Source organism: Schistocerca cancellata, chromosome 1 (assembly GCF_023864275.1).
Source record: "Schistocerca cancellata isolate TAMUIC-IGC-003103 chromosome 1, iqSchCanc2.1, whole genome shotgun sequence".
Classification (NCBI taxonomy): domain Eukaryota; kingdom Metazoa; phylum Arthropoda; class Insecta; order Orthoptera; family Acrididae; genus Schistocerca; species Schistocerca cancellata.
Genome location: NC_064626.1, coordinates 293,954,365 through 293,978,474, shown reverse-complemented (window position 1 = coordinate 293,978,474; position 24,110 = coordinate 293,954,365). Strand labels below are relative to the sequence as shown.

The following is a 24,110-nucleotide window of genomic DNA, read 5'->3' as shown; positions in this document are numbered from 1 at the left end:
TTCTGTAAAGTGTCTTGAATTACATTCCATCAGTGCACTGATGAGTTATCTAGTGTCGTGAATTTATTTAATACTCACCAGCCTTTTAATTCATTAATGGTTTCATCCTATCATTAGAATAGTGTGTAGTGCTTAGTGTTGCCCAGTTGGCTTACTTCATTGGCGCTCTGTGTTTAATTAGAATACTGTTTCGTGCTTCCAGTGCTAGTCAAACGTATTATATGCATTTGTGTCATACGTTCAGTTGGAATCGTGTTTAATTCTGTCTATACGTACGTGCCATAGGGCAGGTTAGCCTTCATTTAGTGCCTTATTTATCGGAGGTTCGTTGTTTGCTATTGTCGGTCCCGTGACATTTACAAAACGACTTTTGTAAAAGTCTCACATATCTGTGGTAAAGGCATCTATTTTGATAAAACAGTGGAACAGCTGACTATAGGAAGACAGCATTATTTGTCATTTTCTGTCTACCGAACTAACTGCCTATCTGTTAATCATCTTGTCCGTTGTTTATTCACCGTTTCTGCCCACCGTCTGTATATTTGGGCGGCTATTGGCACTGTCTGATTTCTGTAAACTCGCAATTTATGTGCCTTGCTTTGGTGTTTTATACAATGGGGTGACAGAAGTCATGGGATAGCTATATATACACACACAGTATCGTGCAGACTGGGTATAAAAGGGCAGTGCATTAGCGGAGTTGTTATTTGTACCCAGGTGATTCACGCGAAAAGATTATCAACGTGATTATGACCGCACAATGCGAAATGGTAGTTGGAGCTACGGCACGTGGGACACTGCATTTCGGAAATCGCTAGGGAATTCAGTAATCCGAAACCCACAGTGTGAAGAGTGTGTCGAGAATACCAAATGTCAAGCATTACTTCTCACCATGGACAATTCAATGATCGACGGCCTTCACTTAACGACCGAGAACAGAGCCGCTTGCGTAGGTTGTCAGTGTCAACAGACAAGAAACACTACGTGAAATAACAGTGAAATTCAGTGTGGAACCTCGACGAACGTATTAGTCAGGAGAGTGCGGCGAGGTACGCTGTTAATTGGCGAAGGCAAACGGACGGCTGACGCGAGTGCCTTTGCTAACAGCACGACATCGCCTGTAGCGCCTCTGCTGGACTCGTGGCCATCCATATCTGTTGGACCCAGACGACTGGAAAACCGCAGTCTGGTGAGATGAGTCCAGATATCAGTTGGTTAGAGCTGATACTAGGCTTAGAGTGTGTCGCAGACCTCACGAAGCTGAAATACGTGCACTACATTCACCATTCAGTGCTCTAATCCCAGCATTCTGGTACTCGGTAAAATAATAATTCAGGTAATACAAAAAAAATTGTATGGGTTGCCTGATTTATTTGACGATTTTTTACAGTTTGTCTCACACTGATCTGTGAGAGGGGCTTGGCGCCGGGAATTTTCTTTATTTATGGGCGAGGGCAGCAGTCTTCCTAGCAGCCATAATGACTTCCCGTTTCCCATCCCTTTTCCGATCGCCAGGGTAGCACGTGGTGTCGTTTGAACATTCTGTAGTGGCCAAAGTTTCTCCTGTTCTCAGTTTCTCAACTTGCCTTACCAACCTTGTAACCGCTATTTCTGTTCAATTTTAACGTCGCGAGGTCGCCTCCCTGTGAAATTCCGGCCCTGTGGTTGGCCTGTTCAGGTGCGCGCCCGTTTTTCGCGGGTGGGCGCCAACCGCCCTCCGCGGATGGGTGGTGGACAAAGTGGCAGTAGGGCAGCTCTAGTGTGACCTTTCCGGAGACCGGAGGTGCCGCTTCCAGGAGATGAAGTTCAGTAAGCATGAGCGCCGACGTGAACTGTACATTCGCGCCCTGCGGACCCGGAGGGAACCTGATAGGTCACTGTGAATAGTTTCGCATCTTGCGGGTTTTATTGCTTTAGTACGGGAGGCTATCGAGCGATTCACGCACAGTAGCATCTTCTTAGTCTTGGCTAATTCCTGGTGGTGGACCTTGCACACCTGCAACCCCTTCCTTTACTAAATGTGATTCTGTTTGATAATACGGCGATCGTTACTAAAATTCCTTTCCTCCTGCTATCATGGCCTCTTATGAACGTACGTTAGGGCAGGCTGCTGAACTCGAATCTTTCTTCCCCCCACCCCCATTTAGTTGTATTATTGTTCGATTGTCAACTGTTTAATAAATGAGTCCATAAATCTTACATTCTCCCTCTATCCTGACGTGAACTCACCCCTAGTGTAGCAGAATAATGGGGAACTATAACGGTTGCTATAAGGTCGTGCAGGTCTCGCACCACTGACAATAGTATAAAGATTCCATATCGTGCGCCTGGCACGACCATTGCACGCATGGTACCGATAACAGTAGTACTCATGTTCAACTATTCCCCAATGATAAACTGGGAAGTGTTCACGGCATAGTGTGAGTACGTGAGCACTAAATCCACTTCATGTGGTGGAAGTAGTGGCCTCTGTTTTGCATTGCTGGTTTACACAAAAAAATATTAAAAAATCACAGCCCCTACAGCAAGGAATAGTAACCTGTAAAAAAAAAAAAAAAAAGAGCCACCGCTTTTAAAGCCATGGCTCTTGCGGTGCCTCCGTAATGGTGCGGCCTGTGTGTGCGTGGAATGGACTTGGTCCTCTGTCCAACTAAACCAATAATTGATAGGAAATGGTTATATTCAGCTACTTGGAGACCATTTGCAGCCATTCATGGACTTCGTGGTCACAAACAACGATGGAATTTTTATTGATGTCAATGTACCATGTCACAGGGTCACAATTGCTGGCGATTGTTTTGAAGAAAATATTTAATAATTCGTTCGAATGATTTGGCCACCCAGAGCCCCGATATAAGTCCCACCGAACATTTATGGGAGGTCGTCGAGATGTCAGTTCGTGCGCAGAATCCTGCAGCGACAATACTACGGCAATTGTGGACGGCTATAGAGGCAGCAGGGCTCATTATTTCTGCAGAAGACTTAAAACGACTTGTTGAGTCCATGGCTCTTCGAGTTCCTGCACTACGCCGGCCAAAAGGTGGTCTGATACGATATCAGGAGGTATCGTTTAAACTTGGTCTCCTCAGTGGGTGTCTTTTGTATATGACTTAATGTATCTGATTTCTGCTAAATCGGTTTTGAGAATAAGTGTATACTATTGTAAGCGGTTTTTAATTTGAATTTAACCTCATGTTCTGTCCAGCAATGCTCTTTAAAGCTCTCTGTGTTAAACATTAAGAATCCACAAAACAATTTGTATAAGATAGTTCCTGGCATATTAAAACTGAGTGCTGGACCGAGAATCGAACTCGGGACCTTTGCCATTCACATGCAAGAGCTATGTCGTCTGGGCTACCCTAGCACGACTCACGACCCGTCCTCACAGCTTTAATTCCGCCAGTACCTCCTCACAGAAGATCTCTTGCAGACCTCGCAGAACTAGCGCTCCTGGAAGGAAGGATATTCCCCGGGAAAGGTAAAGGAACCGAGTTCGAGTCTCGGTCCGGCACACAGTTTTAATCTGCGAGGAAATTTCATATCAGCGCACCCTCTGCTCCAGAGTGAAAATTTCATTCTGGATATATGGAGGATGATTCATGATAGTCAAACCGAGACATTGGCTTGTTGCAGACCTCGCAGCGTTCGTGTGTGGTCAGGCATTATCATGCATGGACGAATTCTTCGAATTCGAGACACAATTACAGCACACTGTTTGTCACACACACAAATTGTTACGTTACACACCACCCAATTACACGCAAAACATTCGGATCCCTCTTGCGGCAGAGGGCTGGAAATATGAAGAATAAAGATGTGGAATGTGGACGACGTTTGTTCTATTTGGAAACCTTTAAGAGTTTTGAGCCCTCGTATGAGTCAAATGAAAAGTAAGAGGCGTACCAGTGACCTGCTGCCGTCGAGCGAGGGCGGGTCTGGGGGCTCGCTGTGGTAGTGGTGCAGGTGTCGGTGCTGCGGCGGCAGGAAGCAGCGCACGTGCTGCACGTGGCCCGGGCTGGAGGCGGCGCGCGGCCGCCGGCGCAGCACCAGACTGCCCCACGTGGTGGGCGGCGGCGCGGTGGGCAGCAGCCCGGAGGCGGAGCACGGCCCCCGGTAGCCCGACAGGTACTGCTTGATGGACGCGCGGAAGTGCGGGTGCGACAGACCGTACACGATCGGGTTGTACACCACCGACGCCTGACGAACACACACGTGAGTAATACAGTGCTCGACACTTGAAGTATTTTGCTACAAATAGTGACAGTCTTGGAATACTCTGCAGGACCGGTAAAACTATTTTGTTTCGTGAAGAGCTAGCAGCTAGTAGACAGAGATTGTGGACGCCGAGTGGATGATCAATTTCAGACAAGTCCAACTGAAATGAGTTTCAGAGCAACGACAACGAGGTCAATCAACAGCGGCATTCACTATTTGACGAAGGGCTCTTGTATGATTTCTGACACATTGGACCGGATCAGAATCCTGCTGATTACTCGTTCAGTTCAGGCAATCATAACTGACGTCTCACCAGTAATGCGTCATGTCCAGCACCATGAAGTCATAATGAGAGCAGGTAGTAACAACTGTCCTCCTGGATTCAGAATTAGGTCATACACTCCTTTCACTGCATGTAAATGAAGTTTCATCAGTTACGTCCTACTGAAACTACCACATGTACGTCGACAATCTCCGGTTGCATCTCCTTGCAAAACCAATAAACTACTCGTAAGAGAATCTCAATAGCGACTCCGTCGGCGACGAAAACGGACGCAGGATAGCGGGTTAAAGCTGAACCAATCCGAAACCCAGGGGTACCCGTTTGGTTATTCTACGCTCATGAACCTGAAATACCGAAAATCCGTACCATTTTTAATCCAAAATGGTGTTAATATCAACTTATCTCTTTCGAAAAAGAGCCAACGAGTCACAATAGATTAAAACCTAAATTTGACTGACCCCATAACTGTAAAGTGCAAGAAGGTATCAGTGTATCTCCATGCCCGACAAAAATACAGAAACCTTTTCCGTGCTGAATTAAAAAAGAAACTTGTACAAAGGCTTTATCGCTCTTGTCTGAACAACATACGGTAGCAGAAACACCAGTTTCTATCAGAGCAAAATTATTTTTATCCCACTCCATCGTTCAGCCACTTTCTCGAAGTCTTTCTCAGTAGCAGGAACCGACTCTAGAATAACTGGCCGCATTATATTAGGAAAATAAGTCCACATTTAGGCTACCGCCTAACAATTATCAACGCACTATTTTGTAGTCCCAACGCATGTCATTTCCCTGTTGTTCGGGCGACAGTCACAGTTCTGGCTAGACACTGGTCGATGTCTGGATTTGCCACATAAAACCTGCAAACAGGGACGACTGATTGCTGTGCTCTATAATTTATAAATCAGATCACAGTCGCTGAGGGCGCTCACGTTGGTAATGGAAGATAACCTCTTCATTAGTTACATGATCTATTCATATAATCTTCAGAATTCTTCTGTAGCACCATGTTTTAAAAGCCCGTATTCTTTTCTTGTCTAAACTGTTTATTGTCCGTATTTCTGGTACATAAATGGCTACACTACAGACAAAAGTAATAAGAAAGAACTTCTCAACACTTGTATTTACATTCGATGTTAACAAATTTTACGTCTTTAGAAACGGCACCAATGGCACGGTCCATGGTACATGTGAGGGAGGATCTTGCAAATTCTGCTCTTCTCTAGGTATTTTGGCCAATAATGTGTGAAAGTTTCAAGTTGTGACCGTTGACAACGCCTTCCTTCGACGAAATTCCACATGCTGGTGAAATTCCTGCTTTCCAGACCACCAGACCATCACTATTGCGTGTTTAATGACACGTTGGTGGACAATACGCACCTTAGCGAAGAAGGCGGGCAGCGAGGCCACCCACGGCGTGATGAACGACTCGTCGCCGAACTGGCCGATGAGCGTGACGACGGTGTAGGGGGTCCAGGAGATGAGGAAGAGCAGCACCAGCGTCACGATGATCTCCAGCGAGCGCACGGTGGACGAGCAGGGGGGGCGGTGCGTCGAGGCGCGGTGGAAGCTGCGTCGGCCCCCTGCGACCAAGCCACGCCACACCCGCGTACACTTCCACAGTCCTCGATTTGTCAGCACTCACTTTCATCCCATCTGATACAAAGGGCAATGTGAATCATGAAAAATTAGGGGTGCATTACATTTGAGACCATTTCCATCGCGTCAGTCTGGAACCGCGTGACAAGTTCTAGGGGACAATACGCACAGATGTTGAGTCCCATAGTGCTCAGAGCCATTTGAACCATTTCCATTCTCATTTTATATCCAATGAATATTTCTGTGTTTAAAAGCTTCGCTTCACCTATGTGTGGCATTTTCACTTCTTCTTCGGAGATACGTAAATAAAAATATGTGTACACATATCTGAAACTTTGTCATGTCTGACACAGCTCCTAACGTTGGTACTGTCGTCGGACGGGAGTTCCATGTACGCTTTCAAGACGGACTTTAAGTGCACCCAAATAAATAACAGTGATTTTATAAGGAAATCATATATAAAGAACTACATTCAATTCATCGGAATGAGGCGCGATATGGCAGCTATCATTAACATTATATTTCGTTAGTGTCTGGTTGGATACGTCTAGATATCACAAGGTGACTACAGGACTCAGCCTTCTAGAATTTAAGGACCCACAGCTCTTGAGAGTAGTAAATGAACTAATCAAATGCCAAATAAGAGTAAGGGCTTTTATTCGTGAAGGTCCTAGTAAGAAAAAGGGGTGTCGTATTTCGCAGCGTGCGTTTGCAGCTGTAGCGATTCTAAAGCTAAGTACTGACAATGTTGTTTTTACGCTGTATTGGAATATTAAATATAGTAGTTCTCAATCGTTCAGCCAAATATTAGCAGTGTGTTTACATTTCGCGGGGTGCCGTTGCAGCTGTAGCTGTTCTGAAGTTCTAATGAAGTTGGTTGCAGAGTGTCATTGAATTATTAGTTTCAGTAGTTTTCAACGGTGTCGCGTGCTGTTTCTGGTGAAATAACGGTTTAATAAACTTTCGTTAACTTTCGCCCACTGTGTGTTTTATAGCTGTTTATGCGTTGAAGTCATTTATTAAATTTCGTATGGTAGTTTTCAGCAGACGTTTCTTACTGTGAAATATTTCAGTAAAATTTAAGTTCACTGTGATTAATTTCGTTGAGTGTTAAAGTAGTCGCTTGAATTTCTGGTTTTAGATGAGAAATTGTTTGAAGTTTTGGTGGTATTGGTGATAGTTGTGGTTTAGTAACACTGATAAAAGTAGTTGCTTTCTTAGTAGAGCGAAAATTTCGAAATCAATGTTGTTAGTTCTTTAAATGGTTCTACTGTTGTAATTCAACTTAGGTAACATAGAAGTTTAGTTTTTTCAGTAACTATTAAAATTTTACCATGAGTGAGAAGTATGGGCCTTGTCGTAGGTTTGTGAGTAATGGGTTAATGTGTAAGATTTGTTCAAAGTATTTTCATTGTGAGGAATACAGTGGGGAAGCCAGTGGGCGTTCTAGTGAGATCCTTTCCAGGAAATGCAGACTCTGTAGTAGAAATAAGTAAATAGAGGGCAGGAGCGTAAGATCTGTTCGTTTCAGGTGCAGTTACAAGATGCAAAAGAGGAATTAAATAGGTGAAGGGTATGGGGAATGTGAACTGACAGTTTGTAAGAAGGCAGCTGGGAGGAGGAGACGCTCAGACAGTTGTACTTTGCGTATAGCCAACAGATTTGACCAACTGTCAGAGTTCAGTGGAGATGAGCCTCTTGTAGCTGTACGTGTAGGAAACATGCAGCAGCCCTCAGCATTTAGGGAATCTAAATCAATTGCAAATTATAACAGAAACAAGGACGTTCTGATGCTAGATACTTCCCATAACAGAAGTGTGGGGCAGCAGTTTCAGGAAATTACCTGGGAGTACGCATTAGGAGTGATTTAAAATGGAATGATCATATAATGTTGATTGTCGGTAAAGCAGATGCCAGACTGAGATTCATTGGAAGAATCCTAAGGAAATGCAATCCGAAAACAAAGGAAGTAGGTTACAGTACGCTTGTTCGCCCACTGCTTGAATACTGCTCAGCAGTGTGGGATCCGTACCAGATAGGGTTGATACAAGACATAGAGAAGATCCAACGGAGAGCAGCGCGCTTCGTTACAGGATCATTTAGTAATCGCGAAAGCGTTACGGAGATGATAGATAAACTCCAGTGGAAGACTCTGCAGGAGAGACGCTCAGTAGCTCGTTACGGGCTTTTGTCAAAGTTTCGAGAACATACCTTCACCGAAGAGTCAAGCAGTATATTGCTCCCTCCTACGTATATTTCGCGAAGAGACCATGAGGATAAAATCAGAGAGATTAGAGCCCACACAGAGGCATACCGACAATCCTTCTTTCCACGAACAATACGAGACTGGAATAGAAGGGAGAACCGATAGAGGTACTGAAGGTACCCTCCGCCACACGCCGTCGGGTGGCTTGCGAAGTATGTATGTAGATGTAGATGTAGAAATGTTGGGGAGTGATTACCAGGTCACCAGCATTCTGAAGCGTAGGGCAGGGATGGTCTCAGGTGACTGACAGCATAGGGGAGATATTTAGGAATGTTACGAAAGAGGATCAGGTAGTGAGCAGAGCAGGGAACAGTCTTGATACGAACTGGGAGTGTGATGTAAGTGGTGACCAGATAAAGACAGTTACTCTCAAACTGGTGACACTAATGTGCACTTCATGCAACTGTTTCAGCGTCGTGATCGGCCTCATCTTAATGCTGCAGTTACACGTGTTAACATGGGGCTGGAGGATGGCGGAGGGCATGGCTCACTCTGCAGTGCTGCTAACTGAGGCTGCTAAATATCTGGTTTTAGTGGAACAGGGTACGCAACGCACGGTGGCTTGCGGAGTATCTATGTAGATGTAAATGTAGAAGGGACGAGGAAAACACCTGTCTCTATGGTGGATCGAACGCCGTACCTCCATGACAACGTGGAAACATTTAGGAGCAGATTAATTTTACAGCCTACAAAACATAGGGGCTTTCACTTGTATTAATTTCAGCCGACAAAATGTTTGTCACTCACCTTAACCAAGCACACTGGTCATAACTTAACTGTCGTGACTTAATTGTCATGTAGGATTAGAGCTTTGGAGGACTTAGGATCAAATAAGGCAGAAGGGACAGATAAAATTCCATGAGAATCTCTAAAATAATTGGAGGCAGTGGCAATAGAACGACTATTCACGTTTGTGTGTAGAGTCTATGAGTCTGGTGGCATATCATCTGAATTTTGGAAAAATAACGTGCATACCATTCCGACGACTGCTAGAGTTGCCAGGTGCGAGGATTATCACACAATCATCCAAGTTACTGACGAGATTAATGTGCAGAAGAATGGAATAAAAAATTGAGGATGTACTAGATGACAACCAGTTCGGCTGTAGGAAAACAAGGTCACCAGAGAGGCAATTCTAGCGTTGCGGTTGATAATGGAAGCAAGACTAAAGAAAAACCAAGACTCGTTCATAGGATCTGTCGACCTGGAAAAAGCGTTCGACAGTGTAAAATGGTGCAATATGTTAGAAAGTCCGCGAGAAATGGGGGTAAGCTGTAGAGAGAGAGCCAAGAGGGAATAATAAGAGTGGACGACCAAGAGCGAAGTGCCTGGATTAAGAAGGGTGTAAGACAGGGATGTAGACACCCCTACTGTTCAATCCGTACATCGAAGAAGCAATGACGGAAATAAAAGAAAGGTTCAGGGGTGGAATTAAATTTCTAGGTGAAAGGATATAAATGATACGGTTCGCTGATGACATTGCTATCCTGAATGGATGTGAAAAGGAATTACATGATCTGCTGAATGGAGTGAACAGCGTAATGAGTACAGAATTTGAATTGAGAGTAAATCGAAGAAAGACGAAAGTAATGAGAAATAGCTGAAATGAAAACAGCGAGAGACTTAACGTCAGGACTGATGGTCACACTGTAGATGAAGTCAAGGAATTCTACTACCTATGCAGGAAAACAACCAACAATGGATGGAGCAAGGTGGACATCAAAAGCAGACTAGCACTGGCAAAAAGGGCATTACTGGTAAAGTGAATATTACTGGTATCAAACATAGGCCTTAAATTGAGGAAGAAATTTCTGAGAATGTACGTCTGGAGTACAGCATTGTATGGTGGTGAAACACGGACTGTGGCAGAACGTCAACGGAAGAGAAATGAAGCATTTGAGATGTGGTGCTACAGACGAATGTTGAAATTTAGGTGGACTGATAAGGTAAGGAATGAGGAAGTTCTGCTCAGTATTGGAGAGGAAAGGAATGTTGGAAAACACTGACAAGGAGACCGAACAAGATGATAAGACATCTGCTAAGACATCAGAGAATGGCTTCCGTGGTACTAGGGAAAGCTGTAGAGGGCAAAATCTCTAGAGGAAGACAGAGATTGGAATACTTGCAGCAAGTTATTGACATAGTAGGTTGCAGGTGCTACTTTGAAATTAAGAGTTTGGCAGAGGAAAGGAATTCGCGGCGGGCCGCATCAAACTAGTCAAAAGTCTAATGACCCAAAAAAAGATTACAATAAAAAACAGTGCATACATAAATCTATAATGATAATATTTGCAGATTACGCTGCAATGTTTCACTAGAAAAGTTCAACTTGAACACTAGTCGATTTGGAGCGCAGCGTATGGTGTGGAGTTGATATGAGATGCGCCCAACTGTAGAGCAGACGTTTGCTGTAGTGGCGTTGTATCTAATCCCACACTGTAGAACGTATTTACTCAGAGACGATGTGGAGGTATTCCCAGCTGAACAAGCGCAGTTAATGGATGCGCAGCATTTTCGTCGTTTCTGGCTAGCTGTTTAAGCAGTTTGTTGCATGTTGGATTCCTCCCGATCAGCACAAACAGAGGATGCCAGTGGAGCGCCGTTAACGAATTTATCGCGGGATGAATCAGGTCTACGGAAAGCGGTATCTCACACGGTGAACAAAAATGCAGATGGTGTCAGTGTTATGAGGCACGACATGTAAACATCGGGGATGTGGCACGCCATGGACTTGGACATGCACGCCGTCAGCACCAGTGCCACAATTTCGTTTGTGGAGGAGCTCGTACGGACGAATCGTCATATCACTGTGTCCGACATTGCTGTTGAACCGTCGATAAGCAAAGGAAATGTGCATTACACAATATACGAGAAGCTTTGTTATGGCCATTGAATGCGTAACCATCTTTCAGAGGATCAGAGAAGGTAAGATTGGGTGCCTCCTGACACACCTGCTGAGATACGCGGAGCAAGAAACAGGTTTCATTGCACAGATGGTGGCATGTGACGTAATGCGGTGTCACCAATTTGATCCTACCCCAAAACGGATGAGTATAGGCTGGCGGCATTCCGGGCCTCCTCTACGTCGCAGATATCGGAAAAGTGATGCCAAGTTTATTTTTCGATGAAGAAGCACCTCTACTCATCGACTTTCAAAAATTTCAGTGGGAGGTAATGGAACGACCTCCTTTCAGCCCTGGAATCACCCCATGTGACTCGCATGTCTTCGGTCCCTTAATCTTGAAAGGTCAGAGTTTCATTTGTGCCAAGGAAGGGCAGGACACGATGGAAAATTAGATCCTTCAGCAACCCAGGAGTTTCAGCATTTAAGTCATCCACTCTGATCCTAAGGGCTGCAATCGGTGTATCAATATCTGTTCCACCCGCAGTATTGTTATTAAAATTTTTAGGACTTAACCGTAGCTTCCTTTTCATTTGAGCAGTCACGTTATCATGCATTGTCAACGTGAAACAGGACAGTGAAGTTTATGTACCTTTTTCACTCGATTATGTGACATCAGCGCAGTAAGGTGGAATGATATTTAGTTGTGACGGGAAGGCAGAAGGGAATCATAGTATATGCCAACGGCATATGCATTTAACCTGCAGTGTTTGGCGGATGTAAATCAGACCAGTGGTTGATGTGATATATTTGGGGATGTTGTTCATACCATGACCTGGGCTTCCTCCAGGTTCCTTTGAACGTAATCCAGAATGTGTATTTCAATGTTCACAGTGTTCAAGATTTACCTTTGTTATATATTTTCATGATTAGTATGCTGTGGACACCGGAATTATGACAAAAACTGTAATCAATGGGCTGCACACATAGGTTCCTGGTTTGATGAACAATCGGACATTCTGTTGCACCTCAGCTGGCCTGCTTAATCTCATAGAAACTCTCTGGGAGTATTGGGAAGAGTGTGTGAAATGTAGCAATCAATATCCCCGCTACTTTGTAGCTCTATCGGATCTAATCGACAATCAGTGGTTGCAATTGAACCGTAACTCCGGCAACTTTTGGACTCTTGCCTTCGCCGAACAGAGATCATTGCCAGGGATCTTATATAGAATGACCCTGATGTCTCCTGAAAATATTTTAGCGACGTGTGACATGATGGAACACTATCTGTTGAAAAAATTAAAAAATACATGTAAATTTTCATTACTTTTACATTTTAAGTTATTCTTAACTTGCTTTCTCTCAGAATTAGTTCCCTCTTCAGTTTTCAAGCTTCTAATCTCAAGTTCCTTATTGTCACACGCTGTGATGCTGCAACGTAAATGAGAAAAGAGAAAATCACTAACCTGCTGACTCTACCCCCTTCATCTCACGGCCGTGAGCGTGTATTGCAGCCAGGATGAAGGTGTAGCAATACGCAATGACGGAAACGGGCAGGACGAAGCCGAAGGCGAGCAGGTAGATGTAGTAGGCGCGGTTGGCGGGCGTGCGCGTCAGGTAGTCCCAGGAGCAGGAGGTGAGGAAGCCCTCCGGGATGTAGCGGCTCCAGCCCAGCAGCGGCGGCACCGACAGGAACAGGCAGTACACCCACGCCGCGGCGCACACCTTGTAAACGAGACCACATGAAAGCAGCTTCGTTAAGTGTCCAGTAAATAAACGAATTTAGCATATCCAGATGAACCTGGAGCATAGTTTAATTTTGTATTATTAGCCAGCGCTACTGTCACGCCACTGCAGTTACTGGCAATAAAATCAGAAGTCCAAGATAGCGACAAGTTATACCCCACTTATCTATCGTGTGACAAGCCACATGTCATGTATCCATGACATTATCGTCATATGAAAAGCCAAGCCTGTCTTATCAGTGTCATCATTTGCATTTAATCAAGCAAAATCTCATGTCTTTGAATTACAGAGACTATTAGAATGAAACAGACTATGAAATCAGTTATTTTCAGGTCAGTGAAATGAAACAACCAATCGCAATGAAGCCCCAACGCAGTCAACTAGACTGTACTCAAAAATGAACTTTTTTCGTCATATTCGGAAGTATTTATCCAAAAAGTAACGGAAAGAGCATAGCATGCTCATGCGCGAGGTTGCTTATTGTAATACTCAAGTATTATTACACATTTCCCATCGCGAACGAAAGTTCAGACATTGCACCAAAATGAAATTGTGTTATTTCTCTAAATATGTATCACTTTGACCACAAAACACTCGTGGCTCCACTGCAAACAAGATTTAAAAAAATACACTTGGCTTAAACAAAGGCAAAATGACAACATTTCTGCGTTAAGCTGCACTGTTTCACAAGAAAAATTCGGCTGCTACATCACACTTTGCAAAGGCAATGTATGACGGTACGTCACATAAATGGACATTTGGAGAAAGGGAAAGGAAGTTTTTGTTGTGCGACGTGTGAACCATAAATTGTGTAAAGACTAAGTGCGTCTGCGCGATGTATAACAAATAATAAAGATTGTAGTTTTTTTTTGTATAATCTCTGTGTAACATAGGCCAAGAAGATCAGACACAATGCTTTGATTGAAGGAGCTTTCCTGTTTTGTTTCGTTTAGCCGTAGGCCACCATTGCAGTGCTGTCTGATAATTAATGTAAGTTTTTCTGTATTTTTTGCAAAATATAATAGAAATTGTTATTAGAAAGTGTGTATTATTGTCTTATTTGTCACTTCTCATGGTCGCTACCATTAATTTTCATTAACTAAGTTTTGTACAGAACTTTGTAGTGCAGGGAGCTCATCTCCCCTAGCAGGATTTTGTCGGCCATTACGCTGACTGTATTATTTAATTAAAATTTCATGACATACTATTAAATGTAAATGCGAGCGACTTCTCAATTTTGATATTTCATTAATTTCAAAGTTAAAAAGCGTAGTAATAAATTTCATTCACCAAAATCCACAGCACTGAATGAGTTCAGTATGTTTCATTTTCGCCGCCTAAAGGCAGATGAGATTCTCTCCAGTTTTGCCTTGCAAATAACTAATAAGAAATATTGAAAATCATTCCATTCAATAAGCTCCGCAATATCTCAATTAAGCTTTGTGACATTTGGTACATAAATAACCAGTAGCCCCTGAGACTCATATTAATAATTACAGCTTGCGTAAGAATACTCATATTTTCTTTTTTAAATAGCAGCACTCACGCAAACTATTTGTTAGATGGCGGTGAGTCGCGCGTTGTGTTTAAAAAACATTATATCGTACGTACTTTGGGGCAGCCGATGTCCGTACGAGTGTTATCGCGGTATAAGTTAATTAAAAGTCTCACGCTAGCCCACAATATTTCAACACACCCCAACCAAAATCATATATATAATTATCCCGTGATAAATGGGCCCCCCACACACATTTACAGCTATACCGTGATAAATGGACTTACAGATTAAATATTTTCATATCTAATTTTCTTTAGTTGTAGATTTACACATGATTTGCTTACTGACATTAATGAAATAAGTTATCAACCGAGCATAATTCGATCTTTGTACCATATATTAAATTCATAAAAGTACGTCACCCAATCTGGTTCTGTATCCCAAGCTGCGACATTGTCTGCAGTACATAAGGTCATTGTTTTTATCAAATAGATCCGAAGATGTTCATCATAGACCGAAAACGCTAATCTTTTGACAAAAATGTTTGTGACCACAGACTTAAAGTAAAGGAAATGGTTATATTTCATTGAAAATACACATGATGATGATGATCAGGTTAAAGTGTGCTTCTCAACGAGAATCTGCAAAGTAAATAATGATATTCTCAACCCTAAGTTTGGCTAGAACACGTCTCTAACTGATATCAAAATCAGCCAGACAATATACTATGTTACCAGTTTCTTCTTCCAGTTCGAAATTTTCTCGCCTACTGCTCTAACACAGGCGGAACTACATGTTACATCGATAAATTAGCATAGAGACCACTAGTACAATACATTCATGTAGGTATGAATTAATTGTTTCCATGATCTTAGAGCCTCCCTCACACAATAGCGCCTCCATACTGGGATATTAACTACAAAATGCAGTACAAAACGTTTGTGATCTTCAAATATTTCTATAACCCTAATGTTAAGGTATTAGCGTACAGTAAAAATCATTAGTCATCATCTGCTGATAATTCTGACATGTGCCGCCAAACAGTGTAGAAAACGTGCTATGTCGATGAAATAACGCACTGAACAGCGCAATAGCATGCTAGTAATAATATAAGTAAGAGGTTTAAATGGTATGTACCAGATATCTACATGCTTTGATCTTTTAAGTTATCCAGTGTATAAATAGATAAATAACTAATTTGAAACTTACAGTCCAACAATATGTACCACTTTAAAGTTTTGGAGCTTGCAAGATAATGAAAATACTGCCATAACTAGCTGCAGAACAATAATAATTAAAAAAGATCAGTTAGTTCTGGAACCCACACAAGTGTAAATGGTTGTGTTATATACTAGATGTCTTAAACACAAACAACCCTGAGCAAGTAGAGTGACACGAGGGATACAGGGAGTACTTAGTGAAACTGAATACCGTAGCATTCGCATCAATCATAACTGAATGCACGCTGCCTGTATCCTTTTAAAACGCAGATAAAAATTTGCTTTACTCCTTGCAAAAAAGGAGGTGTCCAATCTAAATCTGTACGCTATGACTAGATGCAGATTAAAAAACCGTATTTACGATATTGAGAATTTCATATCATGTTAATTCATATAGGAAGAGCCTCCCCAAGGTTCCCAGAACAGGTCAGGAAACTGTTGCAGAACCAACTAAAAGAGCAAGTCAGATATAAATGAACACAAATTCTCAAAGATTCTGGACATTTCACAGAAGCTTGAAATGTAGCACGGAGTTCAATGCGAGATGCTTTTAATAGTTTCCACAACGAAACTGTAAAGACCATATCTCATCATGAAAGACAACTCTTTTAAGTGATGGTTTGGATGAAATTCTGTACTTGAAACTTCCAGGCGCGAACCAAGGAAGTAAACGTGCGTGAACCATACAATGTCGGCGACTGATTAACAAACTCGTAATGTAAATATGCATTGCCTGGAAACTGGCAACTGCTCTTTACCACACCACCGTTCCGAAAACACCGGACCACGCCATCGGGTTACCGAAACGAGATGCCAAGTTACGCACGCACGCCAGAACTACGGGTCTCCTCAAACACTCTAGCCCTAGTTCACAACTAGGTGGGTGGTGTTTGATTGGCTGGCTAAACCTAACTCAGGCTGCTGCACATTACAGCCTGTCACAATGTCGAACTATGTAGCTAGCGTCGATAACTAGGTGCACAAACGTATCCTTACAGCAATTATGCGGTAAATAATACGCAGAATGATTATGGAGTGAAATTAGGAAAAACAGCATTCGACTTTCACCTCTGAGATTGTTGGCTAATGCTGTTGTCGTTTTCCGTCTAGAAAACACGCCAGAAGACCAATATGAATCGCAGTGTGATTTATACAACATACCTGCATTATGCGAAAAGCGGGGAATGAATTGGAACAATAGCAAATGTGAGGTTCATCACAAGAGCACTAAAAAAAGGACGTTAAATTTTGGTTAAATGATAAACTGTAAAAACTGAAGGTCTGTCGATTTAACTAAGTGGCTAGGCATACAATTAGAAACAACTTAAACTGGAACCATCACACAGAAAATGTTCTAAAGAAGGTGAATCAAAGAATGAGTTTTATTAACAGCACACAGAGAAAATACAACAAATCTACTAAAGAAAAGTGCCTACACTACGCATCTGGAGCTTTGCTGCGCGGTATCGATTACTTACCAAGTACGTTTGACGTGGGGCACTGAAAAATTTCGTACATTGGTACGTCTTTCTGCATTATTGCGAAATAGGGGAGATAGTACTAATGGATGTGAGAAGCACGTTGAAATGGCAATTATTAAAATAAAGGCGTGTTTCGTGGCGCATGAAATCTCTTTACGTAATTTCAATTACAAACTTATATTCAAAATGCGAAAATATTTCGATGCCTCCCACCTAAGTAGTAATAAATTACCATCGCGATGAGCTGAGAGAAATTAGAGCCCACACGGAAAGATTTAGGTGTTCGTTTTTCCCGCGTGCTATTCGAGAGCGTAAGGATTTAGAGGTTGTATGAACGATCCGCCAGGCACTTATAAATGAATTAAAACTGTAGAGCCGTCACAAGTCGCAAGCAACCTCCATTTTTTTACATCTTTCACTCGACAGGCGCGAGCGCCTTCATATGTTAAGTAGCCAAGAGTATACGTTAAATGTATCTGTGTGTGTGTGTGTGTGTGTGAGAGAGAGAGAGAGAGAGAGAGAGAGAGTGGTTCTTCTTATGTATGTCGGCGGCACTACACACAGCCAGATAAATTTAACGTGTGGCCCTTAGGGACTTAACTTCTAAAGAAGGTTTCGTCTGTTGAACGAAGTGTCAATTTTTAACTTCTAACTGTCGCTGTTCCCACTACATGCGGTGCCTGCGCTCGCTGTTCATAGAGTGAATTGCTTAGTAATAATGAAGATGTAGGTGTTGATTTGTGGTGATTTCACCTAAAGAAGGAAGAAAGCATTTAATATCGTAACGCACTGAGAGGAACGATGACTGAAACCGTGGTCGATCCCGAGGCACGTAAGACAGAAATATAGAGAGGTAATACAAGTAAGATAACGGATACGTATACGATGTGGGTGAAAGTGTACTGAAGAGAAACTATATGCGTGGAAGGTGTTGACGACTGTTTCGAAACGGACAGGAAGGCGTTGATGGTGCTCCACATTCCGACTGAACATCAGCTACAATTAAAAAACACTAAACGAGGCAAGTGGGACAGCTCTCAAACCTGTCTGCCGCCCCATCTCAGGTAAATCCCGAGAGATGCGCATCACGTATTGTGATAAAACTTACAATGAGAAATTATTTTTTTACAAAATAACGTTCTCAAAATTAAATTCTTCGAAACATGCCACTCATAACGCAAACTCAGTGTGGAACACTCAACATTTATGCCTCCTGATAACTTCTCTCCCGCGCTGCTTACATCCCGTAAGTTGTGAGAAAGTGATGATATTCAGTAATTTAATGTCGTTCTATGAGATTTATTCATAACTTAACGCTATGGGCCGCAAGGAAAATACGCTGCGCCGCACTAGTTGTCTGGCCGTTGATACTTATTGCTACCCTTGTGTGTGTGTGTGTGTGTGTGTGTGTGTGTGTGTGTGTGTGTGTGTACATCGTTGTTCTCGAATCAGTTGTGGCTTCAGGCCAAAAGCTGGTCTTATGTAGCTCTCGTCACAAGTCTGTCCTCTGCAACACTCTTCATTTCTTCGTAATTCTTGCAAACTACGGCCACTTGAACTAGATTAGTGCTGTCTACAATTTTTACCTCCTCCTAGTACATCTTGGGCCAAATGAACTCTTCCTTGCTGTCTAATGCTACATTATTTTACTCAAGATGTGGGGAAAATTTGTATTCTGCCCCATTCAACGCAGTACATTATCCTCAAAAATCCAAGCCTGCCACGCCCCCCCCCCCCCCCAAATCTCAAATCTTCAGCAAGAATTTCAAGGACTTTTCCTCTCTTCTGTACTGCATATAGTGCACGTTGCACCTCCAAACAACTGCAGATAACACTTCTTAACATTTATATTTCTATCTTTATTTTTTCAGAAATGCTTTTTCTACCGTTGCCTAAAAGCATTTCGTAACCTTTCTGCTTCGGCGATCATGATTTAACTAGCCTCCACTTAAACACAAACTCGTCTATGACGTTCAGTTAATCAATTTCTTTGAGAAATTCTGGATCCTCTCACAAGGCTGGTCTTACACTCCGTAATCTCATATTTAGTTCACTAAATAAGAGTGCGGAAATGTATTGACTGCCTTCCGAAAGCAAAGAATAATACGGCGACCTGGAGTCCGTTATCTGCGGACTTCTGAATTTCACGGACGAGCAGAACCACATGAATTGAAAAGATCATCAAAATATACCTCAAAAGAAATTTTGCGTGTTTAAAAAATATCCTTCATAAATTGACATAAATTCTACCACACATAAACATCAAAAATAAATCATGTAGGAATTTTTTGAGATCATTAGGCAGTGTTTTGTTTTAGAACTCTTACACCTTCTGTCGCTTTCCGCTCTTTGGATTAATTTTGACATTATCTTGTTCTTGTTCTTGTTCGTCAACAAGGCCTTATCTTTGTTCAGATACTTGATGCAGCTGCCTTAACTTTCGAAGTACACTACTGGCCATTAAAGTTGCTACACCAAGACGAAGTGCAGATGATAAACGGGTATTCATTGGACAAATATAGTACAACTGACATTTGATTACATTTTGACGCAATTTGGGTGCCTAGATCCTGAGAAATCAGTACCCAGAACAACTACCTCTGGCCGTAATAACGGCCTTGATGCGCCTGGGCATTGAGTGAAACAGAACTTGGATGGCGTGTACAGGTACAGCTGCCCATGCAGCTTTAACACCATACCACATTTCATCAAGAGTAGTGAGTGGCGTATTGTGACGAGCCAGATGCTCGGCCACCGTTGACCAGACGTTTTCAATTGGTTCGAAATGCTTCAAATAGCTCTGAGAACTATGGAGCTTAACTTCTGAGGTTATCAGTCCCCTAGAACTTAGAACTACTTACGTAACTAACCTAAGGACATCACACACATCCATGCCCGAGACAGGATTCGAACCTGCGACCGTAGCAGTCGCGCGGTTTCAGACTGTAGCGCGCAGAGCTGCTTGGCCAACCCGGCCGGCCGTTTTCAGTTGGTGAGAGATCTGGAGAATGTGCTGACCAGGGCAGCAGTCGAGCATTTTCTGTATCCAGAAAGGCCCGTACAGGACCTGCAACATGCGGTCGTGCATTATCCTGCTGAAATGTAGGGTTTCGCAGGAATGAAATGTAGGGTAGAGCCACGGGTCGTAACACATCTGAAATGTAACGTCCACTGTTCAAAGTGCCGTCAATGCGAAAAAGAGGTGACCGAGACGTGTAATTAATGGCACCCCATACCATAACGTCGGGTAATACGCCAGTACGGCGATGACGAATACACGCTTCCAAAATGCGTTCACCGCGATGTCGCCAAAGACGGATGCGACCATCATGATGTTGTAAACAGAGCCTGGATTCATTCGAAAAAATGACGTTTCACCATTCGTGCACCCAGGTTCGTCGTTGAGTACACCATCGCAGGCGTTCCTGCCTGTGATGCAGCGTCAAGGGTAACCACAGTCATGGTACCGGATCTGATAGTGCATGCTGCTGCAAAAGTCGTCGAACTGTTCGTGCAGATGGTTGTTGTCTTGCAAACGTCTCCATCTGTTGACTCAGGGATCGAGACGTGACTGCACGATCCGTTACAGCCATGCAGATAAGACGCGATACGATAAACCGCAATCTTGATAGGCTACAATCCGACCATTACGAAAGTCGGAAACGTAATGGTACGCATTTCTCCTCCTTACACGAGGCATCAGAACAACATTTCACCAGGCGACGCCGGTCAACTGCTGTTTGTGTATGAGAAATCGGTAGGAAACTTTCCTAATGTCAGCACGTTGTAGGTGTCGTCACCGCCGCCAACCTTGTGTGAATGCTCTGTAAAGCTAATCATTCGCATATCACAGCATCTTTTTCCTGTCGGTTAAATTTCACGTCTGTAGTACGTCATCTTCGTGGTGTAGCAATTTTAATGGCAAGTAGTGTATATTCAAACACACAACAAGTTCAGGAATTCTGCAGCAAATCAGTGTAAGTGGTATTGATCGATAATATTCTGTATCCGTTCTTATACCGTTTCTATATACAGAAATCACCTGTTTTTTTCAGTTTCAAGGGTTTTGCGCTGGTTGAGAGATGATCAATGCAACTAAGCCGGCCGAGGTGGCCGTGCGGTTCTGGCGCTGCAATCCGGAACCGCGGGACTGCTACGGTCGCAGGTTCGAATCCTGCCTCGGGCATGAGTGTGTGTGATGTCCTTAGGTTAGTTAGGTTTAAGTAGTTCTAAGTTCTAGGGGACTTATGACCTAAGATGTTGAGTCCCATAGTGCTCAGAGCCATTTGAACCAACGCAACTAAGTACGGGGCCGATGCCACAGAGGACTCAGTGAAACCGAACTGGAATTCTGTCTGGACCTGGTGGGTTACTTGTGTTCAACTAATTCAGTTGTATTCCTACGCCAGGGATGCCTAGTACTATGTCCTTCATAAGTAATTCTGTGCGATGGTCAAACACTCAAGCGATCCTCCCGCTTGAATGATGTGTGAATCGCGAAATTTGAAACTTCATCTTTCCTTTCTTGTCCTCTATTGTCATACTAGCCTGGTGAGTAAGTGACTTTGACATGCTAAGCGATTTTACGCTGAATCAGAATTTTCTCGTGGTCCCGGTAAGATCTTTCGCTAAGATATGTGTGGAAGTTGTGTACTTCAGTACGGATCTTGATTCTGCTTGTCGACATTTGTGCACACTTGATTGAATGGAGAGTACAACAGACTCTGCTTCCGTAGTATTTTCAGAATTTTTGTTATTACGCCACGGTAAATCGGACGCGTCTGCTCGCGCACTAAAATTAGACTTTAAATAGAAACTGAAATTAATCCCTGAAAAGAAAATTTTTAAAATTAACTGGAACCGACGGCCACTGTTGATGGTGGACGGAGTTTTGTTAGTGCCCAAATTGACACATAGGAAAATGCTGTGAGATTCAGAAAAGATTACATCTCTTAGTACCAACATCAGTTTTGCGGGGCCGATGTCTGTTATTTACGGGCGAAAGGGAATTATAGCCTGGAAAGTGTTGGCAGATAATCAACGTTCCGCGCTTGGGGTCAAGTTTGCAAAACGCTTCGTGATGATCGGCAATTAATCTCAGGGACACTGTAACAAGTTGCAAATGAATAAATGACTGAATACTAATTGTATTCGGCTATTGTGTCCAGACGCCACGATCTGTTACACTCGTAATGGTCGTTGGCTGTAACAATAAACTATTACAACATGTCATGTATCATATATGTATTAGGAGAACTCTTAAAAACGAAAACTCATGAGACTTGCCTAACTTACATTAATTTAATCGGAAATGGTTCTAAAGCTAACACATCTCACTTACATCACATTTGTCTAAACAAAAGAACGATTTATTACTGATACGCCAGGAACACAGTTATAGTGCGTCCTACCAGTACAAAGGTTGACAGACGGGAGAGTAAGAGATCCCAGCAGGAGCACTCTTCACTTACTTTCTAAAATAAAAAAAGTATTACAATATATTTGAAATATTAATTATGAAATCATAACAATATTTCACAAGATAATTTGGCATAAGTTAAGTACACCACTGGGCATTAAAATTGCTACACCACGAAGATGACGTGCTACAGACGCGAAATTTAACCGACAGGAACAAGATGCTGTGATATGCAAATGATTAGCTTTTCAGAGCATTCACACATGGTTGGCGGCGGTGGCGACACCCACAACGTGCTGACATGAGGAAAGTTTCCTACAGATTTCCCATACTCAAACAGCAGTTGACTGGCGTTACCTGGTGAAACGTTGTTCTGATGCCTCGTGTAAGGAGGAGAAATGAGTACCATCACGTTTCCGACTTTGGTAAAGGTCGGATTGTAGCCTATCAAGATTGCGGTTTATCGTATCATGACATTGCTGCTCGCGTTGGTCGAGACACAATGACTGTTAGCAGAATATGGAATTGGTGGGTTCAGGAGGGTAATACGGAACGCCGTGCTGGATCCTAATGTCCTCGTATCACTAGCAGTCGAGATGACAGGCATCTCATCTGCATGGCTGTAACGGATCGTGCAGCCACGTCTCGATTCCTGAATCAACAGATGGAGACGTTTGCAAGACAACAACCATCTGCACGAACAGTTCGACGACGTTTACAGCAGCATGGCCTATCAGCTCGGAGACTATGGCTGCCATTACCCTTGACGCTGCATCACAGACAGGAGCGCCAGCGATGGCGTACTCAACGACGAACCTGGGTGCACGAGTGGCAAAACGTCACTTTTTCGGATGAATCCACGTTCTGTTTACAGCATCATGGTGGTCGCATCCGTGATTGGCGACATCGCGGTGAACGCACATTGAAAGCGTGTATTTGTCATCGCCATACTGGCGTATCGACCGGCGTGATTGTATGGGGTGCTATTGGTTACACGTCTCGGTCACCTCTTGTTCGCACTGACGGCATTTGAACAGTGGACGTTACATTTCAGATGTGTTACGACCCATGGCTGTACATTTCATTCGATCCCTGAGAACCCTACTATTCAGCAGGACAATGCACTACCGCATGTTGCAGGTCTTGTACGGGCCTTTCTGGATACAGAAAATGTTAGACTGCTGCCATGGCCAGCACATTCTCCAGATCTCTCAGCAATTGAAAACGTCTGGTCAATGGTGGCCAAGCAAATGGTTCGTCACAATGCGCCAGTCACTACTCTTGATGAACTGTGGTATCGTGTTGAAGGTGCATGGGCAGCTGTACCTGTACACGCCATCGAAGCTCTGTTTGACTCAATGCGCAGGCGTATCGAGGCCGATATTACGGCTAGTGGTGGTTGTTGTAGGTACTGGTTTCTCAGGATCTATGCACCGAAATTGCGTGAAAATTTAACGACATGTCAGTTCTAGTATAATATATTTTTCCAATGATTACCCGTTTATCATCTGCATTTCCTCTTGGTGTAGCAATTTTAATGG

The 24,110-nt window shown here is 43.1% G+C and overlaps 1 protein-coding gene across 1 annotated transcript in view; it reads right to left on the bottom strand.

Annotated features, from left to right (window-relative positions):
- The window catches only part of LOC126170786 (melanopsin-like), a 158,843-nt gene that overhangs the window by 6,202 nt on the left and 128,531 nt on the right, over positions 1-24,110 (bottom strand). The window contains exons 5-7 of the mRNA XM_049920753.1: positions 12,672-12,930; positions 5,879-6,081; positions 3,904-4,197 (exon numbers count right to left, since the gene is read on the bottom strand). Coding sequence (XP_049776710.1) covers positions 3,904-4,197; positions 5,879-6,081; positions 12,672-12,930 — 756 coding nt within the window. The remainder of the gene's footprint in view (positions 1-3,903; positions 4,198-5,878; positions 6,082-12,671; positions 12,931-24,110) is intronic.